Source organism: Pygocentrus nattereri, chromosome 18 (genome assembly GCF_015220715.1).
Source record: "Pygocentrus nattereri isolate fPygNat1 chromosome 18, fPygNat1.pri, whole genome shotgun sequence".
NCBI lineage: Eukaryota > Metazoa > Chordata > Actinopteri > Characiformes > Serrasalmidae > Pygocentrus > Pygocentrus nattereri.
Genome location: NC_051228.1, coordinates 26,928,904 through 26,952,996, shown reverse-complemented (window position 1 = coordinate 26,952,996; position 24,093 = coordinate 26,928,904). Strand labels below are relative to the sequence as shown.

General features: G+C 39.1%; 1 protein-coding gene across 8 annotated transcripts in view; it reads right to left on the bottom strand.

Moving 5' to 3' along the window:
- sec31a (SEC31 homolog A, COPII coat complex component) overlaps positions 1-21,002 on the bottom strand; it is a 29,302-nt gene extending 8,300 nt beyond the window's left edge. For 5 of the 8 annotated variants that reach the window (XM_017719763.2, XM_017719765.2, XM_017719766.2 and 2 more), the window contains exons 1-21: positions 20,794-21,002; positions 19,202-19,281; positions 18,826-18,949; positions 17,776-17,974; positions 17,455-17,550; positions 16,805-16,945; positions 16,567-16,709; positions 15,868-15,967; positions 13,560-13,721; positions 13,314-13,466; positions 12,997-13,227; positions 12,680-12,754; positions 12,326-12,376; positions 10,514-11,545; positions 8,707-8,851; positions 8,402-8,580; positions 8,141-8,267; positions 7,709-7,854; positions 6,061-6,234; positions 4,335-4,544; positions 2,439-2,534 (exon numbers count right to left, since the gene is read on the bottom strand). In XM_017719763.2, coding sequence (XP_017575252.1) covers positions 2,439-2,534; positions 4,335-4,544; positions 6,061-6,234; positions 7,709-7,854; positions 8,141-8,267; positions 8,402-8,580; positions 8,707-8,851; positions 10,514-11,545; positions 12,326-12,376; positions 12,680-12,754; positions 12,997-13,227; positions 13,314-13,466; positions 13,560-13,721; positions 15,868-15,967; positions 16,567-16,709; positions 16,805-16,945; positions 17,455-17,550; positions 17,776-17,974; positions 18,826-18,949; positions 19,202-19,280 — 3,663 coding nt within the window. In that variant the 5' untranslated portion in view covers position 19,281; positions 20,794-21,002. The remainder of the gene's footprint in view (positions 1-2,438; positions 2,535-4,334; positions 4,545-6,060; positions 6,235-7,708; positions 7,855-8,140; positions 8,268-8,401; positions 8,581-8,706; positions 8,852-10,513; positions 11,546-12,325; positions 12,377-12,679; positions 12,755-12,996; positions 13,228-13,313; positions 13,467-13,559; positions 13,722-15,867; positions 15,968-16,566; positions 16,710-16,804; positions 16,946-17,454; positions 17,551-17,775; positions 17,975-18,825; positions 18,950-19,201; positions 19,282-20,793) is intronic. The other 3 variants (XM_017719770.2, XM_017719768.2, XM_017719771.2) reach the window with 3 other exon arrangements.
- Positions 21,003-24,093: the final 3,091 nt, after the last annotated feature.

The window sequence follows — 24,093 nt, the reverse complement described above, 5'->3', positions numbered from 1 at the left end:
GAAAGGAAGAATGAAGGTGGGACAGGGTAGGGAAGAGAGACAGAAAAAAAAACGAGAGAGAGAGAGAGAGAGAGAGAGAGAGAGAGAGAGAGAGAGAGAGAGAGAGAGAGAGAGAGAGAGAGAGAGAGAGAGAGAGAGAGAGAGAGAGAGAGAGAGAGAGAGAGCAAAAAGAGAAAGAACAAACAGAGAAAGTCAGAGAAAGAAGGATGAGGGGGTAAAAGTTAACATTTCATAGTTTAAGAAATCAAATCATTTATTCTCCAAATCACAGCTAACATCAGCAACTCCTACAAACAAGACACCAAGTTAGATGGAAGTTTTGCTGGAAAGTATCTGACGATATAACTGGCTTTGTTGCCAAATCTTTGTGTGCTGTTAAGACACTGAAGGTTTGATGTTACATAAAACTGATACTTCAACATGAATTTGAGTTGATACTATAATACTAACACATAATACAATCTAATTCAACCATTATCCAATATCCACCATGTACAATGTGTAAAGAGCTTAGGAATTTAATAAACCATTTTTGCTTAAAAAAAGTGCATTTACATTTACTGCAATTACACAATTCCTGGATTTGCAACACTGTACTGTTTCATCCACAGTTTGCTTTGTTTATCACAAGGCTCTCCATAAAAGGCACACTAGCCTGAAAAACAAACCTGTCCAGGTGTTAAGTATTGATTGCTGCTCAGGATATTTATAGCATAACATGAGAAGCGAGGGTGTATTTAGCATGCAGGGGGAGACAGAGTGGACAGCAATCAATGCTTCTCTGCAAAAAGATAGGAAAAAACTCTGGGTGCTGCTGTGTAGAAGACAAAACAGGGACATTTCCGAAAAAAAGCAGACATGCAGGACACAGCGTGTGGTGGGCAGTGGGACCGAGTGGGATCATGCATTCTCGTCAGTGTTTAAGGGTCTGTGTGTTACTGCACGGGAAAAGGGGCGCGTGTGAGCAGGTAGAAAGGATTCTTGGTCCAGTGCATGAGAACAACCTCTGTTTACCACATTAGCACAAGAAATGTGAGTCAATAGCTCTGAAATAACTTTCTTTCAGCAACTGGGTAAACAAAAAAAACAAAGAGAGACTAAGAGAGAAAGGATTTTGTGTAAGAAGTCAGTTGATTAGTGCATGTTATTCAGATAACATATAGCGGGACATTTATATTCGTTATATAGATTTTTTTTTTTTCAAAGAAAAAAAAAAAAAAACTAAACAAATGTAAAAGGTTTTCCAAGTTTTTAAGCCCCCTTTACACTACACAGTTTCCACCATCATTTCATTTTTAATTTTGTGTAAGTGCCCAATCAACAGCATACTGGGTAATTAGAAGGACTTCAGGTCATATGAATGTGCTGCACTGTTTAAATACAATCACAGCAAGCTGGTGCAGTGTGAACAACATGGCCCAAGAATTACTGCATTAGTATTGTTAAAAATGGGAGCAATCTGATAAGCAGGACCAGGCTCATTCAAGCAAAAAATGCTGTATTGGACATGTAATACATAAATAAATGATAAATGAACAAACTCATTATGATTCAAAACTTTTAGTTTAAACACTTCTTAAGTGAAGTCTTTCAACTGAAAATTAATAAAACACTCAAGGAGTGTGTGTGTGTGTGTGTGTGTGTGTGTGTGTGTGTTTAAAACCTTGGAATATCAGTGAAAGTCTAAATGCTTCAGTGTAGCCTGGATTCTCTTATCCTCCTCTTTTTTTGTATACAAATTTCTCTCGGAAGAGAAATTCCTGACGAAGTATTAACAAAAATTGATCTTTTGACGAACATAAAAATGGCATGGTTGAAGATAAATGTTTATAAATGTATTAAATGAATACATAAATAAAATGATTAAGACATTTAGGTGTGTCTAGAATAATTTACAGTGCTGCAGATGATGGCAAATGACTGCTAAAAACTGCAAGTTACTGTTCCCCTAAAATGAATATACACAATGTGTTATATTTCTAAAATGATAATCACATCTCCAGTCACATATTCTGCCAAGTATTATGGTATATTATTTATATATGAATATAAACACTGAATTTGTATTATTTAGGTTGTTACTGTTATAAAAAAAAAATTACATGAAAAAAAAAGTGGTTCCAAACATTTGAGCACTACTTTGCATTGGATCAGCATGCCATCTCAAAAAAGTACAAACCAAAAGAAAATATCTGTAAACAAAGCTTGGTTATTTTTCTGGGTGAATAAGTCGTGTCCAGTCAGCATCAAAGCTCAAATTAATTAACATTAAATACACACAGAAGAGGAAAAAATACTGGCAATAATGATAAAATCTTGTTTGTAGTGTTTAAGGGGCTTAAATGTCTCTTTGGTGTGACCCTCAATAAGACTCCAGTTTCCTGGGCCAGAGAGTGTGTTTGTGTGTGAACGTGGCGTGGGCCCAGCTCTGTCTGTACCTGTAGGTCTTTTGCTGGGGCTAGCGGACGAGGGACACTGGGCAGAACTGTTGGGGTTTGGTTACTCCAGGAAGTGACAGTAGAGGCAGCCCTACCCTGAATACAATAGAGACACACACACACTCACACACCGCCCACACACTGCCACTGCTGTTGAATGAGGAGGAAAACTTGGGGGGGGGGGGGGGGGGGGGGTCAATGATTTTTAGGGGATGTTGTAAATACTGAAGATTATGTCTGTGAGGTTATTATCACTTAATGTTCACTGAAGAACTGCTGATAAAATGTGCCAACTGGTTTCATAACAATCCTCACCTACATAATGGTCCCAGACTCAGTGTTAGTAAGTCAAGAAATGAGCCAGTAAACCAGATTACACCATGTCCAAGTGAAAGGCATGCAAATCAACACCTCATTTGTATGTCTGTGTTAGAAATTACATAACGTAGCCATGATGGTATCCCTGTATCCTTCCTTTGTCACTCTGTTTTGAATTTGGTATTTAGTAGGGATATATGGGAATTGTGGGCTGGTGTTGATATCCAATATTTTTATGTACATTTCTGCAGATGCTCATACATAAACACTAAATAGACCCTGATGAGCATTTCACAGAAATATATTTATTTGTGGAGGTTTATAAATGCTGTAAAATGAATTAAATGCAGGCAGTAACCCAGCAGAAGTAAAACATTTTACTCTTCCAAAGTATAATAAACTTAGATAGATAGATAGATAGATAGATAGATAGATGATAGATATTTATTTATCATCAAATCTAAGCTTGTCGATTGCTGAAATATATTTTTAGGCAAATATTCTATTGTTGTCCATTCTCAAAATTTGTGAATTACAGGGGAGCCTCAAAACGTTCTGTCCAAATCTTTCTTGTGTGCAGCCATTTTAACAATTAATGGAGCACCAATGTTCAAAAAGATATAATAATAATAATAATAATAATAATAATAATAATAATACACATTTTAGGGGTCCTGCTATAAATGGAGCCACTCAAATTGTTGATAAAGGCAGCAGACGGAAACAGTCACCCTGGTGACTTGAAGCAGCCTTGAAACAGCCAAAACAAACATTTATTTCTGAGCATTGAGCGAAAACCACAAATTATCTATGCGCATTTGCCAGACTTTACAAGTGATCTCAAATATGCTTCTGAAAGTTAGCTTGTTTCTCAGTTTTAGCTTTATACTTCTCTCCTCACTTAACTAAACAGGAGCCTACTCTTGACCAGGGGCATTGCTAAGACCGACAACGACTGGACAGACTTTCCTACAAAAACTTTCATTTCAAGTAACAGATTTTAACAGAAGTCAAGGCTGTTATTTATAAATAAAGTCTTTTTAAGAGTAGCATTTTAAGAGGACATCTGTGAGCCTTCAAATATTCTTATGTTGCAAAATGTATATCCATGAATGCAGTGTTGTGCAAGTCTTGGGCACATACACAAATTGTTTAAAACATGTTTGTGCCTGTAGAAACATCAAACAAGATCAGAACTGATGCAAATAAACATAAATATCATAAAGTAACAAGAACTTGAGTAGCTGATGTCTTGTGAGCTAGTTTGAAAGGTTTGAGCAAAGTTTGGATGTGGATTTCTCCTGGATGGCTCCAGGCATAACAGAGATTTGTTAAATTCCATCAGCTGCAAACTTAATAGAGGGCTGCCATGAAATGGAGTTTGTAAATGGTTAAATGAAACACACTGCATACATTATATTATATTATATAAGATGTATTTATTCTATTTGTATTTTTCTGAGCAAATAGACACTTACTATCCAGATTTTGGGTGTGATTATTGAGTATATTGAGTATATACCTCACATGCTGTGAGTTCGATACATGTATGTGTATGCATGACAGAGAGATCAGTACCTGCTGGTAGTACTGCTGTGTGGGGGAAGTAGGTGTGGGCTGAGGGGGCAGTTGTTGAGGCTGAGGCTGGACCGGAGTGTAGACCTGCTGTGGAATGGCCACAGGCGCTGCTGGCTGTCTGTTCTGCTGCGGCGCCATGGGGGCTGCAGGGGCCACAGCATGCTGACCCAGAGCTCGGCTCAGGCGCTCACGCAAAAGCTGCACTGCAACCTACACAGGATAAATTGGAGAAACAGGACCTCAACCACATACAAAAGATGAAAACATCTAAAGAGGATTTCAGCAGCAGTTTCACACAGCTCAGTCTACTCATGTTTTCAGGTTTCAGCACAGTGCCAGGCAAAGCAACCCAAGCATTCCAAATCCAAAACACGGATAGTGCCAAGACTAATAGTTAAACTCTTGGCAAGACCGTGACGTTGTTCTGGCCAAAATAGTAGATAATAAGCCAAGAAGCAAGGCTTGCTTCGTGTAAACTAAGACTTCTGTGCTACAGTTTGTTGCATTATGATTTCAGAGCTAATGGGATAAGCTTTATGCCACTGTACATTATAAGCCAAAACTCTGTAAAAACAAATGGGGAAAAAAAAAAAAAAAAAAAATGAGGTAATGGGCTGTAATGGGTTTACACAGTCAGACAATCTGACTAAATGTCTACAGCAATACTATCTAACAAATTGACTACTAATGTGATTTGCCTGTGGATGTTTACTCCTCTAATCAGACTCATCTGATTCTGATAATCTGATTCAGATGACGCCTCAAGACTTCATAAACTGCATCATCAAAAACAAAACAAAAACAAAAACCAAAAAACAAAGGCCACACAGAATGTGAAGGCCTGCAAATAGTAAGTTAGAGAAAGAGTGCATGACTTCAAACTGGTGAAATATTTTGCAAAGACTGACCTCTACATAAAATATTTATGGTCTTTTGTCTATGTATTTTTCTCTGGATGCCCTGTATTCTGAAAAAATACAATAAAACCACTGACCAATCTTGAATAAATATGTGCCTTGTAAACCACTATGAGCAGAAAGTTTTCACACTGATTTCTGTTTCTCCACTGCATGAATGAAAAATCACTGCATGCTTCTACAGCTTTGACTTGTAGTGTACAGTTATATGCAAAATTTTGGGTTTCCCTGTTCCATTGATATTTTGTTGACCTTCTAAGTGAAAATAAGTTGACATCCTTTACAGACAGACACTTATTTTTTCCAATATGTTAAACTCAGCAGGTAAACAAATTATGCAATAAAATAACTAAGGAATTCCACATTTAAGATTGCTCCTTGTGGGGGTTCTAATGTTTAAAAGTGTGGAATCGCCATTTCAATAATGCAAAACTAATTTGGTTGCAGAAAAGTATACAAAATTGTTCTAATGTTAATTCTGAAAAAACTTCAGGAGTTATAAAAGGTTCTAAAATGACTAAGAAATATGTTCAGCATGGAGAATTAAAGTAACTAAAATGAATATTCAGTATTCATCATATTTCAAAAGTCCTGTTCAAATCTCAAGGTAGATTTTTTGACAAAATTAAGCATAAATGTTGATTATCATTTAATAACATCACAGAATTCCAGAAATATAAAAACACATTTAAATCTTATTTGTATAAGTCATTACTGTATATTAAATAAATTATTAATATGCATAGTCATTTCAAATTTTTTAAATGGTAGTGTATAATGACAATAAAACAGAACTGAACTGCACTTGCCTGCTCAGTGTTGGTCGGCAGATAGGAGATGGCGGTCTGTAGGCTGCCCTGAGAGGCCAGCAGGCTGGCGTACTGACTCATCTTCTCTGCCAGTAGGGCGCCCACGGCGGGGGCCACACCACCCTGAGCCTTCTCCACTGCCTGCCGCAGCACCACCACCTTCTCAACCAGGTCCTACAGGCAAACAGAGAAGGGTCATCAGTCAAGTCAGTCTGAAAGTAGCCACAAACTCCAAGTGCAAAAACGTCTGAATGCTGTATACACATAAAAATGATGCAGAGCTGGATTCAAAAAACCAGCAGGAGAGCAGATTAAAAAAATTGTGCTAAAAATTCAGACATTTATTGGGAAGTATGCCTATTTTCATAGAAACATTATGTTGGTAGTAGGCTAATAGCTAAATAAAAAATAGTGTTATAATATGCTATATTCTTAATAATAATGATAAATACACAGTATTTTGTGTCTGTAAAGTATTAATGTGAATGAGTTTCATCTTTAGCAATGTTACAGATACTGCTTTTTCTAAAAAACTCCAGTTCAGAGAGTGTCGGAGAGGCTGCTGTGCAAGTAAAATACTTCTAATAACTATTCTGAAATATGGGATGGTAGGGACGAAAATGCGTTAGTGGAATGTTTTTGTTTGTTTTTTTTGTTCCGTTGTCTTCCGGCATTTTTTGCCAGGAGAAGTGAAAGTTAATTATGCAATCAGACATTCAGAAGTGAAATGATTAGATCTTTGAAATGGCAAAGTAAAATCCATAAGGTACTTGTTATTTTAAATCTTTAAAATTTTAAACAAATTACATATTTAAAATTAATTTGTGGTTAGTTAGAAGACCACATTTTACACCTTTTAAGTACATGCTGATAAGTGACACTTAAAATTAAGTTCAGTTTAGAGCAACAGGCCCTCAAAATGTCTGTGCATATTGCCGACTTGCAGAATAATTAGACATGAATGTGTGTCTAAACATGAAGTTCTTGCCGGAAGTCAAATCCGCATTGATTTCACGGTCTCGCTCAGACTTACTTATTTACTAACGTGTGTGTTTTTTCCCTTCTCATAAATCGGATGGAAAACATCCACAAGGTGAAATTCAGTATGTAAAATGTTTCAGTGCCTTTGTTGAAATGAAATACTTTGTTGATATTTTAAGTGTTAATTTATTTTCATGAACTCAATAGAGAACATACATTTTTATGCACAATTACTATTTATTTGATTATTCTAACATTAGTATCCACAAGCTTTTGCAAAAATGATGGCATATTTTGTGTTGTCTTATTTTTTTATACTAAATAAATTAAAATAAACTAAATAAACAGAAATTGTGCACTGAAATTAAAAAAAAAAAAAAAACAGATTTAATTTGTTCCTTTCAGAGGATGTGAAAACTTGTTTTTACCTAGAAAACTAACAAAATGCATACTTTGACTGGGGTGTTTGGCATACAACTGTATGAGACATATGAGTACATTTTCTAAAATTAGCCCCTAATAAAATAACCAGGATAAAAAACCTCCAGTGTTTTATTTCCACAACATGCATTTAACAGATTTTCATGGCCAGTAAAACCCTGTTGAGACTCCCGTGAATATAATGGTGCAAATGGGTATATGATTTGTTGTAGTAGAGAACTCTCACCTGCAGCGAGAGAGGGCTGCTGGAGTCCTGTGCTTTGGACCAGCAAGACACCAGATGCTCCATGCTGCCTGCACAGATGTAACAGAGACAAGCCTGTGCCTGCAGGGCCAAATCCTCAGCAGCCTCTAGTCTGGAACCCAGCAGCCCTAAACACACAGATAAAAGCATAAACAATTACCACCTGCTGAGACTTTACATTCGTGTTCTTTCTAGAACCCTAATGATCTCAGACATAACACTCAGACAACTGTCACAATTCTGCCAAGTAGCAAATCTAAAGAGGTTTAAAGTTATCATTTGGGGACAAATTTTGGGATAAGTGAAAAATTGTGTTAATTTAACATGTTTGGTTATATAAAATTATATGATTATCTATTATCTGTTTTTCTGGATTTATATTGAAGAAGACTCCATTCTCCACTCCTCACTAACCACAGAGGGACGAGAATTCCTCAGGTTTGCCATAGGTCATAACTGCAGCCAGAGCCTCCTTCCAGTTGTGGAGATCACACGTCTCCAGAATATCCAGCCAGTCTTTCATTACCACAGCACTGATGAGCTACAGGTCGAAAACATTATTATTAGGCCCAGCAAGTCCATTCATGATCATTCAAGTACAGTTAAAATTAAGATGGTACAGTCAAAAGATGGTATAGTCAGAAATGACAAGACATAACAGCTCCATGAATTTACCTTGCCAATTTTGCTTTGAGTTTTGGCCAAGTATTTCTTCTGGGTCTTTTCAAGCAGCTCTGGCCCACCAGCAATGGCCAGGATGATGCTGTCCGCCATTCGGTTGTCGTGGAGACAGAGGTTAACGGCAGCTTCAAAGTCCCCAATAAGAAGTGCTTGGGTGATGAGTCTATCTACATCTGCAGCATTGAAAACAACAAAAATGCTAAGACTTGACATTTATTTATATTTATTATTAATATATTTACCCAAAAAAAAAAAAAAAAAACTGTATATTGAGTACAAATGGAGGACAAGATACTTGCCTTGGCTGGCTTTGACAGTTTCTGAGGATGGAGACGGAGTCTCTTCAAGTACAGGGATCTGATCAGCAACAGGTTCCTCTTCAACCACGGGGATCTCCTCAAGTTCTGGACTCTCCTCCTCTACCACGGGCCCATTCTTTTCCACCTAGGAGCATAGCAGAAGTGTCACTGAGGGTTTCAAAAAACACCCTAGTCGACACCTTGAATATTTTGGGTACTGTTTTTTTTCCTGATTTTCAGAATTTATTTCCAATAAATTTTACACACAGTGCTTTGCAAAGGTCAGAGACAATTATTTTATTTATTTAATTTCTAATCAAACACAGTGCAACCTATGCGTTTTACAGTGTCATTTTTTTAAGTATTAAAACATGCCCACACTTTATTACAGTTTACTTTCTTTGCAGAAAGAAATTCTGCAGGATTTTTTTATACTTCTTGCAAACACCTCCAAAGTTCAGGTTTAGAAGTTGGTTGCATTTTCTGCTTCACACAATAAAAGTGTTGGCAAATACATTCAATGATGTTCAAGGTCTGGCCTTTGTCCAGTTTTAGTGTTCTAGTGCAAATTCTCTTTCCTCAGTTACCACTTCTTGACAGACCTATCGTGTTGTCTTCTCACAGTGGAAGGATGGATAGCAACACCTGTGGATTTTCAGATCTAAAGTAAGAGTGGAGCTTCCTTTTTTATCTTTAAAAAAGGAAATCTTTAAGCAGCTTAATTTTTTTGTTTTGGTGGTCTACCAGGTTTTGCAGGTCTTTTCGTTTTTGAACCATGTTATATCTAATCCCCTCAGAATGTCTCTTTTAGTTAGTGCAGACGCACATAAAAGAATTTGCAGGTGTGAATGGCTAGTTGCTTTACAAATGTTAGGGTCTCTTTGAAGGAGAACATGATGTCACTGGCTCTGTTTGGAGCAGCTTTTGTTGGGTGGACAAAGCTGTGACTGGTTGGTTTTAAGATTGAAAGGATGGAAGAGATAAAGTGGCAGCGGTGTGCAGAAAAGTCAAGAGTGGACAATTTAAAGATATTAGATTTGACATTATACTCAGTGTTGAGGGCTTTTGTGCAAGTTTCTCATCCTGCTTTTTACCCTTACACTACCCAATATAATCTGTACTTTGTATGGTCATTTTAACTGGAAGTTAAATATGTGAAATGGTTGTCTCTGCCTTTTGCGCAGTACTGTTTACATTATTGTAAACCTGGCTTTACAATAATGAAGAAAAAAAAAATCCCTTTCAATGACCACACTTAATTTAACCAATAATGTTCACCAACATGTGAAGTGCTGCTAAACATCAATACAATTGCTGAATTCTTATAACTACCATTGAACTTAGTAATTCAATCGTGCATTTCACTGAACAAAAACACAAAAGACTGTCACCGTGTGTTGTTGCATCTCCATATTAACATTATTCACCAAAGAGCAACATTCCGTCTTGATCCAAACAAAACTTGAAGCACCACAGTTGACCTCCACCGATTTTCATGCATTACTTTTACAGGATCTCTCTCCCAAACAGCTAGCCAATTGTACAAAAACTAGCTGGTGGAAAAAAGTAAATTAAAGGAGAAATTATGTCTACTATGGCCATGATGTTATCAGCATTCCTGTGTGAGACTCTAAATTATGTTTTAGAGCACATTTTAACCTTTAACCTTAAACCAAATCCAAAAACAAAGTAAAAAAGGAGCAGTTAATGTGCAAAAGGTGAAGACTGACAAAAGCAGGTACAGCAACGCTATCACACAGGGATGCTGTGGCAGGAGGCCGGACTACGGCAGGCAGGGCGAAGGTACCTCCTCCAGTGCTGCCTCTTCTTCAGATGTGTCCGCATTAAGGGCCACATTTCTGGGTTTCTCTTCATCCAAAGGTACAGCACTCAGCTCCAGCTCAGGTTCTGGCTCACCATTAACAGGAGGCATGAGGTTTATCTGGGGTGTAGTGTCCAAATCAACTGTCGGTGTCAAAGCCATCTCTGGCATGGGTTGTTGAGCAGCAATGGGGGGTGCAAACACGGGAACATCCTGTGGGTCAAGTTGGGGTAAAAAGCTGGATACAGGTTGAAGGTCTACAGGAGTTGCAAACTCTGGCTGAGGATGAGCAGCAGGAAGAGACTGCTGTAGATCATCAACAGATGCTAGCATTGGCAGAGATGCTTGTGGGTCAGCTGGTAATGGTGCTAACAATGGTATAAACTGTGGTTGGTCAATGAAAGGTTGTACCGCAGGTGGTGATTCAGGAAGGTCATCATGGATGCATGATGGGACTAACATGGGTTCAAGGTTACAATTTGCACCTAAAACTGGAGCAAATGGCTGAAAGTCAGTTGGAGGGGCAGCACTTGCCTCAGCATTTTGTGGAACCACTAGAGGTGTAGACTGAGGTAAAGTCTCTAGAGCTGGAGATGCCAGATCACCTTCAGACTGCTGTAAAGCACTACAAGGTGCAAACAGAGGTGTGGAATCTGGTCGATCTTGTGATGTAAACTCAGGCAGGTCTATTAAATCAGGAGGATTTACTGGGCTAAAAGCAGGTTCCAATGGTGGAATGAGATCAGTGGAGGACTGAAGGGAAGGTTCAGATTCAACTCTGAGCTCTTCAATGTGATCAGTAGTTGTATCAAGCACAGGATCAAACAATGGTTCCTCGACAGCTTCAAGGCTATGTTCAACTACCACTTCGTTTGCAAGCTCTCTAAGCAACATGTCAGGATGTCCAAGCTGGGTTACAGCAGGAGGCTCAAGCTCAGGCAACTGAGTAATCTCTGGCCTGGGAGTACGATCACAAGTGGGTGCAGACGCATGGTCTTGTTCAGATGCAGAGGCAGGCTACACATGCACACCAGGGGTAGGGATGAGATGTGTGGGCATTCAGACAGGATTCAGCAAATAAAACGATTACAACAAAATTCCCAATGGCACAAATTTGTCATTATAAGTAAGCAGATAATTGTTGAAAGCACATCAGATATGGCTTTTCCAACAATCAAAAGGGTTAAGTGAGAGGGTCAATCATAGATTGAAAGTTCCTCCAAATTAATGAAACCAATAAGTAAATCAGATTATGTAAATCATGCAATAAGCAGATTTTCCAATGCGGGATTTTGGTACAAATAAATGTCTCAAGTGAAGATGAAAATGAACAAATTAAAATATTCAATTAATTATTGTAATTGCATCTTAACAAAATGTCAAATGAAAACACGACAAACTCATTTTAAAAAACGCAATAATAATCTAGCAATAATTTGACCTAAGGTTTCAACATGTCCCACACAGAGGATGTCAGACTAACTTCCTTTTTAACTGCAGAAATACTTTCACTTCTTCCTCAGAAGTGTCTGTGAAACTAAAAATGGGAAAATGAGGCAGTAACTGCTGCCACTCGAAATTACAATCATCTCCAGTAAGACAGTGAAATATACTTGTCCCTTAACTATTAGCACCACATGATTTGTAAAATTCATCAAGACTTAGAAAGAAATCCTCAGATCTTGAATTAAGTTCAGGATTTCTCTCTTTAAACAGCAATTTATCTGATTTGAAGTCCAAGAAATCAAAAATCATTCGTCAGGCAAAACATAAAAGCATTTGTGTGAACGCTCTTACCTCAATGTTTTCATCTGACTTGTGGTCTTTTCCTTCTAAAGCGGATGCAATCTGAAAACCACACAAACATGTTTTAGGACCTGCAGTCTGAGAGTCTGCAGAGATTGCATGAAGCCAGGGCCAGGCTTAAACATCTTTGGCACACTGAAAGTCATCTTAGCTTAGATAATCTAGTAAAAAAAATGCACTGGAAGTTTCTTTAAGCAACCAAAAAGGTAGTCTTTCTGCTTTACTGCTCCAAAAAATTCTTTCTAACATCTTTACTTGTATGAGGGTAGAACTACCATATGATTTGACTGGAAGTTACAGGAAGTCATCAACTAAAGAAATTCTGTGGACATGCACAAGAATCACCTTTAATACTAGTTCCTCCTTCTTGTATCCCAGAAGTTCCAAGTATTTCCCCCGAGCATCATCTTCAAAGTGGACCTGAGAATAATGAGAATAATAATAATAATAATAATAATAATAATAATAATAATAATAATAATGAGTTTTTCCCCATATCATTTGTTTTCTTTTTTTCTTGCAATTTAGTTGAAAACTGTTCAACCTACTGCTCCACCAACTGTGCAATTTTTACCTATTGTGCAAAAAGTGTGAAAACCCAAATGTTGTTTCCCTCTGATTCTGCTTCCTTTATCTTTACAAACTTGATAGCCATAATTTACCTTGAGGAAAGCCCAAACTGTCTTCTCAAACTCATTCTCAGCATCTTCAATCTTTTTCTGGCAGAATTCCACAAAGGTTCCTGCAGTGAGGGTGGCCTGAAGTTGGTTTGAGCGGCCCAAGAAATCTGTTTCAGTGACAACTTGGCTAACGTGGACAACATGGGGGCCAGGCTGTTCTGGCTGCTGAGGTGGTGGTTTGATGTTCTCCCAAGACACGAGTTTACCACCAAACTGCCAAGACAGTACAGGCACATAACATCAGCATTACTAAATCAGATTTCTGTTGTGTTTTGATGGCAGACCAGGTTTATACTCACAGCAAAAGAAGCTCCTACAGGTCTACGGATCCACTTAGGTGGTTTCTTCAGTGGTGTGATGGTACTGTTTGTACTGGTGGGTTGAGGCAGCTGCAACGGAGGTAACGTCTGGCCCGTGCCAAAGGGATCCATGTTGCCAAATGATGAACTTATCTGTCAGGCCCAAAAATTTGAGATATGAATTAAACATGCCCAGCAATATACTGAATACTTTTCTAACACTAAAACTCCTAACACTTCCAGTACCTGATCAACCTGGGCACTGTTGGCAAATTCATTACTGCCTCCCATGATGGAGTAGATACTGATACGTCCATCAAAGGAAGCTGCAGACAGGACAGCCGGGTTCCTGGGGCACCACTGGATGTCAAAGCACCACTGAGAGCTGGTAGGCAGCTCATAAAGGACCTGGCCAAAAGCAATGATAGCACAGTTTATTGAAGGGCAGACTCCATAGCCTTCAAAATAAGATAACAGACGACCAAACAGAGCTCAACTAGAGTACACATGATCTTCAAAAGCTTATGTGGTACCGTAAAAAGTTTGCAATCAACATTTACTATGACATGAAAACAACTTGGTTGTATAAAAATGTGTAAAATGATTCTAAAACGATCCTGTGCATCAGGTATCAAATTATCTGAATCAAGTTAAGATGTAAATTTTTTCAAATCAACTGGATATTAATCATAAAACAACAAGCCTAAAATAATTTTAATTATTTCTCTACAAAAATGTTTAACATACGCACATCTACCCATGCTCACGTTAACTGAATTGTGTGTTAATACAGCAACATATTAAGAACTGATGCTGGTATGGACTGTGGAACGTAGCACTGAGAGGTGAGTGCAGGTATAAAAGTGTATACATTAATTACGAACCTTACTTTGTTTATTCACAGGCATAACTACATAAACACATAACTATATAAAAAACATAAAAATATGACCAAAAATGGAACACTTGATGAAATGACAGGAGTACAGAAAGATGGGACACTGAAAGCTTTATATTCTATATAAAGTTTTAAAGTTATATATACACACACCTGCACAAATTAAAAATATAAATGACATGACCAGGGCTAGTTTTGGCTCAATGGACCTCATTCGTCAGCTGTTTTTAAAAAAGAAATTTCTTCTTAAAATCCATTTACACAGTTTTCATGAAGGCTCTGACATACACCAATGTTTTCTTATTTGGATTTGTTCTTAGGTAAGAACAGAATCTACACACTCAAGAGCACAAAAGGTGTGAACAACTGTACAGTTTAAAAACACTTAGGACCTTTCCCCTGAACAAATTTAAGAAAAAGGGAAATATTGGTTAATGAAGCCCAATGCCATTAGCAGCTCTTAAAAGCCATTGCAGTCCACCACATTCTTCTGACACATTTACACATCAATGTGCGATTTCTTCATGTCACAGTTTCTCACACAGAACACAGTAAAAACAGTATGATTACATTATATTGCCAAAAAGTACTCGCTCGTCTGCCTTCACACGCATATGAACTTGAGGGACATCCCATTCTTAATCCATAGGGTTTAATATGATGTCGACCCACCCCTTGCAGCTATAACAGCTTCAACGCTTCTGGGAAGGCTTTCCACAAGGGTTAGGAGTGTGTTTATGGGAATTTTTGACCATTCTTCCAGAAGCACATTTGTGAGGTCAGACACTGATGTTGGATGAGAGGGCCTGACTCACAGTCTCCGCTCTAATTCATTCCAAAGGTGTTCCCACAAAGTTGGTAGCATGAAATTGTCCAAAATGTCTTGTTCTGCTGAAGCATTTAGAGTTCCTTACACTGGAACTAAGGGGCCAAGGCCAACTACTGAAGAACAACCCCACACTGTAATCCCCCCTCCACCAAACTTTAGACTTGGCACAATGCAGTCAGACAAGTACCATTCTCCTGGCAACCGCCAAACCCAGACTCATCCATCAGATTGCCAGATGGAAAAGCGTGACTTGTCACATCCGTTGACCCCGCCCTGTCATTTTACGTTCCCTAGCACTTTGTGGCTGAGTTGCTGTCGTTCCCAATTGCTTCCACTTTGTTATAATACCACTGATGGTTGACTGGAATATTTAGTAACAAGGAAAATTTGCAACTGGACTTGCACACATTGCATCCTATCACGGTACCCTGCTGGTATTTACTGAGCTCCTGAGACCCATTCTTTCACAAATGCTTGTAGAAGCAGTCTTCATACCTAGGTGCTTGGTTTTATCCACCTGTGGCCATGGAAGTGATTGGAACACATGAATTCAATAATTTGGATGGCTGAAAAAATACTTTTGGCAATATAGTGTATCTTGCGGATGTTTGCTCTCAATCTGGTTACCTGTTCTTTATGCTATTGTACATAAAATAATACTAAATTGAGTCTACATTTTTGGAACAACAGTTTAGGTGAAAAGGGCACTACACAGTTTCAGTAATGTTTAAAATAAGGAAGCACGGTGTATGGTATAAGGTGGAGTTCTGATTTTCTAAGACAGCTGGTGTCTGTTCTTATGGTAGCTGTTTTGGACCCTCTCTTACCTCAGCAGTGTTGGGGTTCCAGCACAGAATACGATTATCTTTCCCACAGCTCAGCAACAACTCAGGGTCAGCAAGACTCCAAGCAATAGCCAAAACACCCCTGATAATGGAGACACACAGGCACACACTGTTGTTTAAAAAAAACAAACCCATGCAATCTTTCGTAAAATATGAAAAGGAAACAACAGAACTGAGTCAAGAGCCAACTGCCTCACAGGGAAATTCCACATATTTTACAAATTTGTACTTGATTATATCGTTAAGATGTGAACAAAGTCATTCAGCGTGGTTCTTCATTGTAGGGAAACTTACAGACAGAATAGTTCACATTGGTGGTGAAAGGAAACAGATAGCCCAACGCCTCTAAAAACTCCCTCAAAGAAAGTCATTATATGAATTGGTGATGAAAATGTTGTCTGATGCCTGAGACATTGCTTTAGGACTGAGACTTTGAATCATATTTTTTAAAACATGGAAGGGAGAGACATGCATGCAGGCCATTGTATAGTAAAGAAAAGTTAAAAAAAAAAAAAGTTATTTTACCATAATCAACATTACACTTGGGTTCACTTTTGAATAGTGAATAAAATGGCTATAAGCAAACCACTCAGAATATCATTGAATTACTAATTTATGTAGAATGTTTTTGGAAAAAGAAAATCTTTAAAATATTCCACACATTTCCAACATTCTTTATACCTCGTGTGGTTCTCCAGGACTTTGAGAGGAGAAGTGGCAAAGCGCAAGTCCCACATTTGGATTACAGGCATGCGGTCATCCTCAGAGGCTAATGCCAGCTGAGTGGCCACCTCCGGGTTCCAGGCCAGGCCAGAGCAATGCATCTGAACACACAATTTGAATATTTTATATTAATTCTGCAAATGTGCCATTACATACATTAGGTACCACATTTATACCAACAAAAAAGCTGACAGACCCTGTTGCTGTGGTCGCTGACTTTGATGATGAGGTCATTCTTCCTCAGGTCCCAAATGGATGCTCTTCCGCTGGGACTGGCTGAGGCTAGAATGTGCTGCACCTGGCCATTCCATGCCACACAGCTAATGTCCTCCACTGGCTACCAAACAAAAACAGGGAAAACAACAATAACTACCAACTAACCCATCAATCAGCAAAGCCAAAACATGCCATAAATATGACAATCTGCACCAGCTAAACATGATTTCAGTTAACTTCAAGTTCATTAATGTCCACATCCTATGGCTTAATGTTCAGCCATGTAAAACTAGGCAAAATGAGTGGTCATGAAGTTGCAGGAGAGTAAAGAAAGCCTGGTGGTCATAGGGGCTTGTTTCACAAAGTTAGCAAGAGACAAGATAATGGACATTCCTCACTTTGGGCTTAACTTCTCCATCTTTACTGAAAGACCTGTGTTGTGAAACATCCTACCAGACATTATAACGGTTTAACCCTTAAACTTCATGAAGGTGAAATTATAGAGATGAAAAGCAGAAGTTCAAATCTTTAGGTCTATAAACATTAAGTGGTAAAAGAAAAAAAAGAAAGAAAAACAAATAAACAAAGCAAAACAATATAATGCAGGTGAGCTAAATAAAGAATGCTTACCTGTGATTTTGGGCCTGGAACCATTGGGGGGCCAAAACTGTTCAAATCCCAGATGTAGATTTCTGATTCGTTACCACCAGAGGCAACCAAGTTTGGCTATGAAATACAGCACTTTTTTTAAGCAAGTAAACTTTAAAAAAAGGTGAATGTAACAAGATTTTGTTCTAGGTGAATTTAAACTATTTCTGTTGGTTCATTCATCATGTAGCATTCAAATGATATAAACAGACATTTGGTGTTTTACAAATTATGTTATAAGGTTTTGATATGATGGCAAAAGCATAACAGTTGCAAAAGGAAAGAACAAGGCTTGGACACTACCTGAAATAAGTTGACACTGAGAGATTGAACAGGCCCCGTGTGTTTATCACTCTGGGCAATGACAACGTCACTGTCGCCGGCAATGATCTTGGAAGGGTCATAGAGAATGATGTTGCCTGTCTCTCCTCCAGCAATGAGCACTCCAGAGGGTAGACCCTGTTCATCACTCCCATGTGGGCCCCACACTAGTTTGTGATATCTGAAAAGAAGAGAGAGTTTTAAGTTTTATATTATTAAAATAAGGTAATCAAAATGAGATACAACAGTTAAGAAAATAAGTCAAGGAGCACTGGAAGAACAACAGATAAGCAGAAAAGATGGTAGGAATTTTGTCTGCAGTAAGTGCTGTGATGTCCTTTCATAATCAATACAGTACAGGCAGATTCCAGAGCAAATCCCTTAATACCCTTAACACTTCAGTGACTTGTCAGTCAGAACCACCAGGCACAGGACACTGAACACTAAAGACTAATTTATTGGACACAGATGAAATCTGGTCTTTCACTAAATTGCAATGCTAAATAGGTCTTACTATGAAAATTGCTGTTTAGTTTGGGCTCCATGACAACTTGTTGCCTAAAACTGGTCAAAAATATGAAAAAAGCACAGTCAGTTAACCAGCTCAAATGTGACCAGCAGAGTTACTTTAGCAAAGTGCACTATCTTGTACTGCCATCATTCAAAGTGCTTTAAAATGATAAAACACAAAGATAGAACTATCAATACTGAACACGTGTTAAATCCTGAAAAAGCATTTTGTAAGCTTCTTCTCTGGTAGCCCACAGAAACTTTTCTAACTCCTGTGTCTACAGCACTACTGTAAAAAGTTCAGAAAATAACAAATTATTCACTTGTGGCTTCAAAGTGTTCTTGACTTGTTTATATAAAACAAGCACAAACACTGAAGCTCAGAAAAACATAAGAACCTTCTAAAAATTAGAAGCTGTGTAACAGCTTGATGCTTTATATATTTCCAAAGAACAGCTAAAACGGGCATTGGTACGGTGATGGGACAATGACAACAGCTACAGAATAAGAGTATGGGGAGACCTGTGAGGTGAGGAGAAAGTCCCACATGACTTCATGGCCAAAGTGGGCTCAGCCAGATCTAGTTCAAAGATCTCCAGTGAGGCATTGGTGCTAAAGGTAGCGTCGAGCTGCTGGGCAGAGGTCCCTGAACAGAAGTAGAGAATAACAGGTGAGGAAAATTTGTTAGTTACCACAAGGACATTTGAAAAGGCAAATAAGCTCAGGCAACACTAGCAAAGAAGAGTGTATCTCATTTGAGAACAACAAACAAACAAACAAACAAAACTTTGCCATTAGTTACTTACACTAAATAGAGAGGTGGGCATTTCCTCATTTCATCATGTTTGTTTTTAAATCAGAGGCTGTGATAATAATGGGGTGTGTGTGCATGAGTTACCTGCTGCCAAGTAAATTGGGTGGTGCTGTGCTGGGCTCCAAGCCTGGATGGCAGTGCGGTTTATCTCTTTTAGCTTCATCCTACAACAAAGACCCCACCACAGAGGTGTTAGCGACCAGCAGTATGAGGTGAAAAAAAAACTTTATTAACAATGAAAAACTGATTTCTTACTGTAGACACCCATTCAGCTTATAGCACTTGTGTTAAGGTGGAATACCACTGATTTTTTTTTTCTCCCCCAAAGTTTCTGCATGATTAAATTGGCAAGTTATAAGCCTGGTGATTCAGAGTGGTTTGATCTGAAATGCTCCATTCTAGAGAAACTTACTAACATCACAGTGATGGTGATGGAAACCAGACATTTGAAGGGCTTAATGCCTCTAAAAGCTCCCTCACAGAACGTTATTACACGTAATGTTTATGAATATACTGCCTGATGTCTGAGACACTCTTATGACAGTTTCGAAATAAAGTTTTGAACAAAAGCATATTTTTTAAACCCCTTCGCGCCAAAGAGGAATATGGAGGCTGCTACAAAGCAAAACAAAACCTAAAGGCTATTTTAGCATTATCACTGTTACTTATAGTCCTGTAGACACTGGGACCCCTGGTTCACATAACTACCACGGTACATAAATATTTGAACACTCTGAATGACTGTTTCCAACTCAATAACTAGACGATGCATCAAATTTAGAAAAATCAGTGGAATTCCCCTTTAAGGTAGGCCCTAAGAATATCTGTTAGGTTTCATAACATACGCCTCACATTCCTAGGAGTTCATGAACATGTTTTGGTGACAGACTGGATTGTGAACGCTCTGCTGGACCAGACCAAACTTCAGGAAGAGACTGGAACAAGCTTCTAAGTAACTGTGTGGGATCTAACTCGGCAAAGCTGGAGCAGATCTTGCTGAAGGTTACGTGGCCTGTATGTTACACCAGCTGACAAACTACAAATGTAGGTTTAGCAGCAGAGCTCTCAACATCTGGCCACACTTTAGAAGACTTTGGCTGATACTGCAGGCTTAACAAATGACGTGGACTAGTTTAGGTTCATGACCGAGTAACTATTAAACAACCCAACTGAAGCACTTCAAATGAATGAAAGAGTCAAAGACAGACAGAATCAACGGGGCATTGCTGCACACACACCGCAAGCAAACGAGGCAGATGGGAAATAACGTTAACTAGGATTAAGGCTGCTGGGCTGCAGCCTGGTCAAGCAACTGCAGCAGCAGAGCACAAATACAGCCAACACGGCACAAATGACTCCGTTAAGGTGGTCTTGTGTATAACGTTAATAAAGAAAATGTCTTAGAAGTGTGAGGTCAACTTATTTGAATTTTCCCATCCCACCTTAAATGGTGCAGCAGTTACATTCTGGCGCTTGAGGTAAACAAACAAGGAAGCAAGCAAGCAGGGAGCCGACTTTATCCTCGTTATTAAATGAACATTAAGCAACAATATTAACAATTACAACAACAATAATCACTCATAACTGTCTTCACACGACGCAGGGAAGCTTGTCTGCAGTGTAGCTGAGAAGCTAACGGGGCTACAAAAGCTTCCGCAAGTCTTAAAAGTGCTTACCTTCCCTCTTAGCACTGGTCACAAGCATACAGCATGCACAAACTCATCCAAGCAGTGTGAAAGGGTGTGAAACTTTAATGGTCAACTTTGAAAGTGCCCTTCCTTGGCCGTGTAAACTGTATGATGAGACAGAGTTAGCGGCTGGCCCGGTATAACACAGGAACAGTTCCACGTCCCCACTGGTCTCCATCAACGTGGCACAATACTGCCCACCCCCAAAGCGCAGCACTTCCGGTGAGGCAGCAGTGGCTGTGTCCGGAATTGAAGATAGTTGACTCGATGCCTTGTTGCCTGTGCTGTCTCTTAAGTCAGTGCCTCAGAAGGCAGCGTCCTGATGAATGTACGTGCAGCCGAATCGCGTTTGAGACGCGCCCCGAAGGCAGAGCTACGTCACGACGTTGCCAAGATACGACAGCTCACTGCTAGATGTTAGCGTTAGACGTTCGCATTTTTTACACCCCCAAAAGGGCATTTTAAAGCTAACATGTAGAGATTTTTTATGACCAAAGTAAGTATTATAATGTACTGTGTTTTCTTATACAATAATTATTGCACTTGTTAATAAACCAGTCTTACTCTCCTCCACTGAGCCAACACTTGTGTTTTCTGCTATTTTGCTTTCCTAACCGCAATGGGACAGAGGATTATGGGATATGTATGCGGCATATAGGATCCATCTAAGTTGCCAATCGGGGTTTATAGCTAGAAAGATTCGATTCGGACATGACGGAGAACCTCTCTGGCTAAAAATACTGTCTATAAGCAGTGTTTACTAGCTACATGTCAGACACAGGCAGTGAGTGCAGGAGGCCACATTCCAAATACCGCCACATTCCCTAGGTAGTGCACTCAGTACGTTCCTACTCCCTACGTAATGCCATTTTAGAGGAGCTCGTGGGCCTAAGTAGGGATGGATGATTGCACCGATTTTCTTTGGATATAACACCAAGTACCAAGGTGTACTTTATTAAGTGGCCGGTCTCTTTATATTCAGCAGGTTTGGGATTCAGTTAGTCTACGCTACCACCAGGCAACAGTTCTCCCCTTGTGCTACAACAGGCTGAATGGAATATAAAATAAAATTACCATTATGCAATACTTGTCTTAAATAATAAAAAAAACAGCAAATTACCAAAACATGGTTTTATCCCCAAGCATAAGTGATAGGATAAAATCAGGGCCTAAATGATCTGAGTATGTGACTGATCCTTACATGCAAACGTGGAAAGCTGTTTGAAAACGCAATATAATAAACGTTAGGTTATCACCTTCTCGCCACACAGTACGTGGTCATGTTACTACATGATCACTTTGCCTATTCACAAATACAGCCCAACAAAAAAGATGAAAGTTAAATTAAAAGGTCAACAGGTCTCAACTACAGGGACACGCAATAGCTTTGGTTATAAGTGATACTTATTTTTTAATCCCACAAATGGGGAAATTCCACCTCTGCATTTAACCCATCCATGAAGTGAAACACCACATACACACTAGTGAATACACACACATTAGGGGGCAGTGAGCACATTTGCCCGGAGCAGGCAGCCCTACCCACGGCGCAATTGGGGGATAGGTGTCTTGCTCAAGGACATCTCAGTCATGGACTGTCGGCACAGGGGATCGAACCACCAACCTTCCAGTCACATGGCCAGTTCCCTAACCTCCAGCCCACGATTGCCCCATACATTGTATGATATCATACTTATCATACAATGGTACAAAGATAAAATGCATAGAAAGCACATGAACACTGATCAGCACTTACTGTTCTAAACTGATCTCATTTTGTTTCCAACATATTTGAGGCCAAGACAAAAAAAAAAAAAAAAAGCGTTGTGTATTCAAAAGCTTTATTTCACCAGTCTACAGCTTTAATTCAGACATAAAATACCCCAAATACCCCAAAAAGCAAACATGTGAAACTTCTTGCTGCCCAAAGGACTTTCCAACAGATCTTGAGGTTTGGTCCACACCGCTGTGTCTTTGAAGATCTTCTAAACAATACAAAAGAGAAAAAGAAAACGGGTTATATGATTTGAAGTCTCCGTCCACTCCTGTGACTACAAACCACCACACCCACCCAGATGGACTCTCAGACTGAACCCTCATAATAAAACGAATAATCCTTCCCGTAAACAGGGTCAGATGGGTAGTGAGTTTAATCATTGGGTCAGTCATCAATTCGTCGACAACTAGCTACTAACACAGGAAGCAGAGGGCCAAGACGCTGAATTCGGCTTCTTATTCGAGTTTTCTCGTTCCACCTTAAAATGGTGCAACATTCCCTTTTTGGCGCCTCAGACCTCATACTGCTGCCCTTAGTAACTGCCGCACCATTTAAGGTAGAACGGGAAATTTTTGAAAGACTTCAGCCACCTGGGGCCAATCAGCTTCCACGTGGTCCAGCCTCAACGTGCGAAACCTTAAGCTTCTTAATTCGCTGAACTCTTATGTAGTGCTTTGAAAACAACCTACATAGGCTATAGAAACTCGCTGTATACACTAAAAAAAATCATAAACAGGCTTTTCCTTAAACCACTCTACACACGCTGCAAGCTAGCTAACATTAGCTGCTGGCTGACAAAGTGCGCCTACGACTCACTTAAAACTTTAGCAGCTCCAGCGCTACTTTAATAGTCTTTAATCTGAAACAATCTATCTAAAGCAATACTTTGCTATTTGTTTTCTTATTTTAAATGTGTTCCAGACGCTCACCTTCATCTACAGCTAAGCTACTGGAGCTCCCTGCACCTTCGCTTCTCAAGACGCTCGGGAGGACTGCACGACATCTGGAAACAGCTTACAGCAGTCTGAGATTATACTAGGCGTCTGTGCCTTCATAATAAAAGTCCCAAGCAGACCTACCGAATAAACTGCGTCTGGCACCAGACAGGGCTTATTTATTACAGGTGTTTTACGGGCATTTTATGTTCATGCATTTCTAACCTCGGACACGTTTCTGCATCAGTCACTGACAGAAGAAAGCCTAAAATGTGCCGCGTTTCTACAGTAGTATCAGCTATCACCTACATATTCTGTTCCCCCTTTCATATTTGCAATATTTGAATTCTCCTTACATACATACATAACTATACAAAACATGCATGTATAAGACAGCAGATATACATTAATCTTCAGACACTGCGTTGATGAGAACGTCGACGCCCACTTTACTGTAGGACGGGGTGGCTGCAGGTTTTCACTCCAACTAAGCACGAGGTGACCTGATAAAATGCTTCAAGACTAAGACCAACTGATTAAACAAGTAGAATCAGGTGTGCTCCAGTTGTTTGGCGT